General features: G+C 41.5%; 1 protein-coding gene across 1 annotated transcript; it reads right to left on the bottom strand.

Annotated features, from left to right (window-relative positions):
- Nucleotides 1-363: 363 nt before the first annotated feature.
- Nucleotides 364-7,169, bottom strand: c6h1orf127 (chromosome 6 C1orf127 homolog). Its single transcript, XM_053424185.1, has 8 exons — nucleotides 7,081-7,169; nucleotides 6,836-6,979; nucleotides 6,687-6,725; nucleotides 6,425-6,562; nucleotides 6,257-6,341; nucleotides 4,940-5,136; nucleotides 4,681-4,798; nucleotides 364-425 (listed from the first exon to the last, which is right to left on the bottom strand). Exons 2-8 carry the CDS (start codon nucleotides 6,902-6,904, stop codon nucleotides 364-366), a joined length of 708 nt encoding a protein of 235 aa, XP_053280160.1. The 5' UTR covers nucleotides 6,905-6,979; nucleotides 7,081-7,169.
- Nucleotides 7,170-8,672: the final 1,503 nt, after the last annotated feature.

Here is an 8,672-nt window from a genome sequence, read left to right as displayed (position 1 = left end):
AGGGAAACATCAAATTGTTTGTCAAGTTATCAGAACAGGCCCCTAAATCAGGAGCATCAGGTCCACCCTGAGGCCTCTCTGTACTGGGGCCTCTGTGTCGCTACTGCCTTGACCCTGTAACAAATACACCTGCAACCCTGCACACACACACAATCCCACGCCTCACTGCGCCCCAGCCCCTGTGCACGCCGCGTACAGTAATCAGATGCAGAGCAAAGACAGGATATCACCGAAATCAAGCCCCTTCCTCAATTTTTCATCTGGCCAGCAGAAGCAGACATGGCACTTGTCCAACCAGGGACCTCCCTGACATTGTGCCTTGTCACGCACACACATCCAGGCCACGGTGTGACAAAGAGAGCATCAAGACCAGTGTGAGGAATCTGGCAGCTCAGAGGAGGCCTGGAAGCCCAGTAGTGAGTCCTCTGCTCCGAGGGGAGAAGAAACACGGTGAGAAGATGGTTGGAGTTGTACTTGTTCTGCAGATATCGCCACTCCACTGAGTGCCAGACACACATTAACCCCACAACCGCCGTCACAGGCTCACTGTCCCATTCATAAATTTCTCCTGTTGAGAAACACGGGCATTTCTTAAACAGGGCATACCCGCCCCTTTTACTACTCCGACTCAGCAGGCCCACATGGGAACAATTAGGGGCAAACGCAACTTTGGCAAAGGTTCCTAGCAACCAGCTGCATCTGTTTTTATTTACCTTTTGCTCTGGTGCTGGATAATGTCATGAGCACATCTGCTACTGTGCAACGTAACCGTGGTTACATGCGTGGTTGACCCATGATTCTGTAATTACCCGCCAAGCGAGATGAAGAGGCCCAGCAAACCACTCAAAGCCACACAAAGCCTTCCTCCCCCTCTTCCTCCTCGCGACTCTCCAGTGGCATGAAACCGTGTCTGCCCGAGAGCTGCCGGGAGCCGGAGAGCGGAGGATGCTGAAGTGGCGTTTAATGACCCAAAGTTGTCCACAATAGCAATTTGGACTTTGTTTGGGTGTCATTAAACTGCTAGTCAGTTAATGACACTCTCTTTCTATTACGCGGGGTCAAATGTGGTTATTTTCAACTGGGCTGGGATGTGATACACTTATCAAATTTCCTGATCGGACTGTGTGTTTGTGGTTACACGGCACAGGCTGTGAAGTCTGTCACCCGCACGGAAGAGGTCTGGCAACACAAACATGCACTTACCTCGAAATATTTCATTTTTGCAGCTTAATGGAAGGTGCCTGAACTCGAGAACTTATTGCAAATATCTCCACAGAGTGTTCATTGTTTCAAAAAGTGATGACACCCACACGCATAATTGGTCGTGGAAGGAGAATGGGATTAGTCACAGGTGGCAAATTCAGCTGCTGCGAAGATTTCTCCGGGAAGAAAGATGTCTGTGATGTTTCCTACTCCTGGATTCCACTCGCAGAAGTTCTCACTTTTCTCCAAAGGACTGGAGTTTGTTTGAAATTCTGAAAGTTCACTTTATTGGGCATCTTCGCACAGCCACCTCAAAGGGGCCAATCAAGATGGGTCTTGTTTATAATAATGATGAGTGATTATAAGCAATAACAATGAAGACCATATATGGATGACTTCACAGAAGCAGTGTGTGTGTGTGTCTGTATGTGTGTGTGTGTGTGTGGTTGGAGGGGGGGTTGGGGGGGTGCCACCATGCTTAGCATCTCCCAGATGTGCAAACCATATGCTCTGACTGAAATTAAAACAAAAAGAAACAGTGGAACATGAAAGGGATTTTTAACTTTGTAAAGACAGTTTACAGTCGCTACAGATAGGGTAATGGCCGAGAAAGGCCACATGAAAGGAGCAGGGAGGCTGGCGTGCTTTTTGCACCACTTATTCCATTTCCTGCTCATAAGTTCACCGAGCAGATGGGGACCAAAGGCACAAGGAAGTTTAGATTTTCTGCCCCACAGCCCATTGTATATGATGCATGTAACTGCGTAACACTGCACTGTTATCATTTACAGGCGCTTCGGTGCATACCAAGAGGTCACAATAACAAAGGTGAAAACAAAAGGGGGGGGGGGGACAGAAGTGAAACATCTTCAGAATTACCTCCATACGTTTAATTATCACACATTATCAATTTAGGGTCTTAATATTTAAAGTGATTAAATGCTATCCTGGCAAAAATTAAGACGTTACACTTCAAATACATTTTTACATTTATCAGGAGTATTTTATAATTGAAAAACAGCTGAATAGCTAACGCAGAAAAAAATATTGAATGTAAGTTCTGCTAAAACATTTAAACCTGGTAAATTTGGAAAAGAGCAGCTGCAGATGTGCTGCTATCAGAGGGAGCGAAAACACATTCAACAGTGCCCTCTCCTGGTGACACACTATACTGCAGCACAGATACACGAAGCAGGACCACTGCAGCTGAGATGATCAGAAACATGATTTGTTTTTCTTTACAGCAAAAATGTGAAGCATCAAGTTCAACCTGAAGAATTGTAAAAAGTCGGAAAGTGTAAGATTCATCTTTGGCTTGAAAACACTGTCTCTGTTTGTTCTTATTGAGTCTGTACAGCACGAGGCGTCTGTGGAAAGGTGGCATCATCAGCTGTAACAACTGCTGGCTCTTCTCTACGTCAACCTGCTGTGCTGCTCGGATAGAGACATGTTTGTTTAACGCCTGCCTCGTCTGCGTCTGGATAATGTCGGCCCTCGGGCAACGGTTGGCAGAGGTCTGGCTTTATTTCTGCTTGTATAATCAACCTGCACAGCGCTGACTGACCACAGAGTCCCCTTCAAGACAGCAAACAGACACCAGTGACAATCCAAACAAAGGGAGTCAATCAAAAGGCCTTAAAGCAAGAGGGTATGTAAATCCAGTCATTTGCTTATAGACCGGGTAATGCAGTGTCAGTTGAAACATTTGTTTTGAATGTGTTTCACCAAGTCCACTTCAGTTTCTTCTGCTGCCGCTGGTCTTGGTCTCCTCTGGTTGAGTTAAAGTGGTCATGTGTGTGTGGACAGACAGGTCTGTTACATTTGCATGAGTTGGAGTGACAACGTCCTCATAAGACCCTGAAGATGAATTCCCACTTGGACTCTTTGTCACCTGTTCACTGTGGGAATCAAACCAGCCGCCCTCTGCCTGTGTGGGACGTGAACGGCTTGTGGAGGTTTCCATCGTGGTCTCTTGGAGTGGAGCTGTCTTGTTTGGGTGTGTGTGTGTGGGGACAGCCGTTCGCTCTGTGCTTAGACTCGTGTTAATAAAGTTGAGTGTGGGCCGGACTGTGATGTGTGGAGCAGGAGAGGATGTGACGTACGATGCAGCAGGTCCAGCTGTGAAGGTATGAGATCATTTTGGTAAAGGGGAAATTAATCAACATACAAATAATAATCATCATCATCATCATCATTTTAATCATCATCATCATCATCTCTGCAGTAATTCCATCAACTACTGCATTCCTGTTTTAATAATAGTCAACCTGAACCCTGGCTATAAGCAGCTATTTTTGCTCATTTTCTTATTGTTACTTCTCTTGAATATTTGAGCTGCTCTGTCCACAGTGATATAAAGTCAGTGCAAAGTTTGACACTACCAGGCTGTTCTCATGATAACTTTCTGAATTTAGTTCTGGGCTCACCTGGAACCTGAGTTTAAGATTTAAAAGCATAACTGTGATTTTGTGACAACAAACTAGTTGAGACACAAATCAAAGAAAGAATTGTGACTGTATTCGCAAGTAAACTCAACAACAGTATCGCAGGTTATGAATGTTCAGGTTCAAATAGAGATTTGGTTAAGTATCACTTTAGTAGTAAATATGGATTTCCAAAAATACCACTAAATGACAACACATGAACTCATCAGTCTCCTTATGAAACCACATTCACCAAATCTACACCAGTTCGCCCACACTCCATGAGATCCTTCTATTGATAGCGAAGCATCTTAACACTTTTTGTCCTGGCTTTTGTGAGCTTGTCTTCTGCCAGTGTGTAATAATTTTGAATTGTGTTTGGATGGATGGCTCCTCTTTTTGCTGCAAAAACAAATCTACCTAAGGTTAAAAATAAAGTTACCCAACCTTACTCTCTCAGAAATCAAGGACAATTGTTTGTTTATTTAACACCCAATCAAGCAAAAATGTCTTGATCTGCACCTAAATTTACTGGATTCCTCCTTGGGTCATGCACCAGTCCACAACAACATTGCTCGTGTGTGGTTCGCCAGTTTTTGCCTAATCCTTCTAACTAACAATCAAACATAGACGGAAACATAACCTTGATGGTGGAAGTATAAATATGATCAAACCAGAGGACAGTTACTGTGATACTATTTGATCAGGATACTTTAATGTGTAATAATAGAAAACACACTGGTCGTAAATCTAAAAAGGATCAAAACCCTCATGTCTTTCGACTCAACACGTCTCTTTTTTGTCTCATCTTGTTGTTTATTGTAATGATTTTATTTTGTCACCATATATATCACTTTTATATTTACCTCTATCTCACTTCAAGCTTAAATGAAGGGTGCTAAAGTTGAAAGATTAAGTGACTGACTGAGAGACAAACAAAATTAAGTGCCTGGTGTGACAACAGTAAAAAGCCTCGCGATGGCTAGTGGTCAAAATATCATCCAATAATTAATCACCACTTTAGTTTTACTGTGCTCATCAGCAGAACACTCACCTGTGCATGGCATTGTGTTCTCCATGGTCCAGTGCATTTTGTGATTTGTCTCTTTGAAGGTGAGCACAACATCCACCCTGTAGAAAGACTGCAGGAGTTGTTTGCTGTCTGTGCAGGTCTGTAAAACAAACCGGGTTGAGATGTTAGAACATGAAATGATTCCGTATGGGAACAGACGTGCCAGACATTGACCTAACTATCAGACGCACAAACAGATCAACTCAGACATAAGCGTTCCAACTGTTGTGTCAGCACCAACCTTGGTTTGCAGTATTTGGGTTGTCGGGATGATCAGTGACACAAATTCACTCGTCTCGTGCACAGTGAAATTCTGTGTCTGGTTCACTGACACGTCACTGACAGTCAGTTCCTCGGTGTGGGTGCTGCCTCGCTTGGTCAGGCCCAGGAGTCGTTTGAAAATGTGCATCACAGTCTCTTCTGCTGTGGAGGTGGTCACTAGAAACCACATCAGGGAGAAACTGTGTTACTGGGATCAGTGGCGGAAAGTTACTGAGTATATTTACTCAATTACTGTACTTGTGTACAATTTTGAGAGTTTCCATTTTACGGTAAGCTAACTTAGACTCCTATTTCATAACATTTTAGAAATACATATTTTAGCTTTTACCTTACTCTGTTTATTTTATAGATGTGGTTAAGAGCTACTTTCTTGATTAAGAGTTTACATTATTCAACTGATGAATGACTAATAAAATACTATTTGGATTAAACAAGTGGCTTCCACCTTTTTCACATTGTGGCCCATTCTAAAAGAGCAACTTCTACTAGGGCCACCTCTACACTAAAATATCTAAATATCTTTCATTGAGGTAATATGTAACATTCAAATGTCCAAAAGGGAACACAGCATATTGTTGAACAGCTCTTTGTATCCTGACCTGTTTGTAGGGAAATAACTGATCTAATAATGGAATGACTGACGTGGCCTATTTGTTGAATAATGATAGTCAAAGTCAAAAGTCAATTGTCAATTCTGCCATAGGTACAGGACATAGATATTAAAATGCTGCTTCTGTCTGATCCCAGTTTAAACATATAAGTAGACAGAACATATAAGTATGCAACATATTAAATATTCAAAGCATAGTTCATAGTACAACATAGTTGGAAGTCATGAAGCACACAGTGGATAGGTTGAAAGTAGTGCAAACTGGAATCGTGCAAAAATGGATTGAAAGTGCAAAAATACTTTATGGTTTACTTGGATACCTTGAGAATAATTAACTTTTAATTGTGAGAGTTTAAATGTGTTAAAGTAAAAGTACAAATAAATAGACACAAATGCACTCCAGAAAAAGTACAGCATTAACAAGAATGCCTTGTAAAAACGTGCAGGAGTAAAGGTTAAAAGTAACTGAAAATTAAGTACATATACATGAAAATGTAGGTACAGTGCCAAAGTAAATGTACTTCATTACATCCCAGCTTAGTCGTGTTTGTATCCAAGCAAAAGATTAAAGTACTCAACACTAAGTATGTTCAACAACATGTTAAAGCCAAAATGATGATGCAAAGACAAATAACTTCCAGGTCTGATTGTCAGCTTGTTACCCACCTGTTGGACACATAGCCTCCATACTGTAGGCATACTGACCACTGACCAGCTTCAAGGCCAAGAACTCCCCTTCATTTTCCATCACCTGTGTTCATCAAAAGAACAGATATCATTGTTCATGTGCAGGGTTGCCAAAGTCCACTGGGAGGCAGTATAGAGCTTCCTCACCTTCACAGGACTCAGGATCTCCCTCCTCCTGCCTCGGACTATAATATCTGATCCATTTGTGACGATATTCATCTGGATGAGGCTGGCGTCCTCCATCGCCACAATGAGGTGGTCGCTCAACGACAGATCCCACTGCAACTGTGACGCAAAAAAACAAACCGGCAGACACGATGACAAGAGACATTTAGTCTTTTCTCACCCTCATCCACCATTATAACCCATATCTACAAACATGTATACGACTGCAATTTAATCACCATACCTCATTATTCCAGTTGTCGTGGGGAACTTGTCTAATCACCTGAAGAAACACATAAATCTTATAAGAAGAAAAAAGTGGAAATTCTTGACTGAAATGTGGCAAAATACCAGATTAAAGGCATCGTGTGATGAACCCCAGTGAACATTCACCTGAATATTCTCAGGGTCACACTGGATTTCTTCTCTGGCGGGCAGCACAGAAACCACAGGGCATGTCATGATGAAACTGTGACGTCTGCCTCCGAATCGAGTTATCCTCTTCACCAAATTCAGTGTCAGCACATGGAAGCCACGCTGGACAGTCACAGTACAATCAGACGTTTGTCACCACTAAGGTCAAAGGTCACACGTTGCTGTCTGTATATATGGAGTCTGGATTAGATACAGGGACATACCTGCTGCTGGAGAAAACACCCTGTGTAACTGACTCTGAATATAAAGTTCTTGTCAGGGTCTTTGTGCAGTGAGTATCCGCAGACAGACAGCTGGACGTTAAGCTGATCCAGAGATTCAAGGTTCACTTACAGAAAGAAAAGACTGGTTCTGAGGCAAATCCTCTTATGTCAGATTTGTATCAATATTTTGCCACTTGATGCATCAGAAACTATTTACCTTGGATCCGCAAGGTCCCAGAGAGCCAGGCCACCAACCCTTCGATTCGCGCTCCGTGAATCCACATCTCCATGTATTCAGAATAACATGCAACATCCCCCTCTGGGGAAAAAAGGCACATTTTCTCAGATAACATGTTTAAGCAGCACTGTGAACATTAGGAGTTTTCACAGGATAAAGGCTTACCTGTTAATTTTGCTGTTGGGGATCCAACCCATTCTCTTTTCTGAATGCACAACACACCCCTCAAGATAAAACACTGCAAAAGACTGAAGGAAAGAGTAGAATTAAGCTTATAGTTCTGAAAATGATGAATAAAGTCCAATTAGATAAGATACATCGCTCACTCACATGGTTCTAAGAGAGATGCAGAGTCTTATCCGATCCATGACAACTCCTACAGAAGAAAACGTGAAGGGGCCGTCTGAACCTGGACTATTTGTAGGGTAATGTGCAGGGGGGGGGGGGGGGGGGGTGCTGTCACTGAGGAGGAAGGAAGAAAACACAGGTGTGTTTACTCTGACATGTTAAAGGGAAGTGACAAAGAAGTCACACATAATGACGACTGTATTCAGCATGTGTGAAAAACCGGTGTTAAGGGATCAATGTGTAACATTTAGGGGAAGGGATCTATTGGCAGAAGATTTATATAAATTAATGTTAGTGATGTATTCACTAGTGTGTTTCATCTAAATTGGACAAATTGTATTTTCTTTATATTACTCTAGAATGGCCTTTTTATATTTAAATACTTAGGGTCCTCTTTAAGGAGGCTGCCGTTTTTTTTTTACAGTAAATAACAATTAAAACCTAGAAATCATTTGTGCCAGATCTCCATTGATATGTTTACACTTAGAAATATATTCGAACACCAGTGTTTTATTAATGGCTGCCCCATTAAATTAAATAGATAAATATATATATATATATATATATATAAAAAAGAGGAACCACAAGGTTCGCTTTGGCACAGGGGTGATACATTTTGATAACAAACAAAAAAGAGAGACTAAATCGAGGCAATCTTGCTTTGGAAAAATGAAAACATGGCCTTCATCAGGTCTGTCACCCCATGAAGAACAGTGTGCTGCAATTGTTTCTTTTTTATTATCATTGCCATGCATTAGCCACACTAATATATGCTTTTACATTTATTCTACCGCAATGTTTCATTAATACAAATATTTTGTATTTTGTATTTCATACTTCATTTATTGGGACACTCAAACCTTTATCCTGACATGTTTGGTATCATTGCAAACAATGAGAAGTGCATTCAAATTAAAATAGTGTTTAATATAATAACTGACTGGTGGCATTAATAGTTGACTTTTATTTTCTTATCACATGGTAGAATGAAATTGTATAGCCTATA

The sequence above is a fragment of the Pleuronectes platessa genome, chromosome 6 (genome assembly GCF_947347685.1).
Source record: "Pleuronectes platessa chromosome 6, fPlePla1.1, whole genome shotgun sequence".
Lineage (NCBI taxonomy): Eukaryota > Metazoa > Chordata > Actinopteri > Pleuronectiformes > Pleuronectidae > Pleuronectes > Pleuronectes platessa.
Note: the sequence above shows the minus strand (reverse complement) of the source record. Positions and strands in the feature narration are given on the sequence as shown.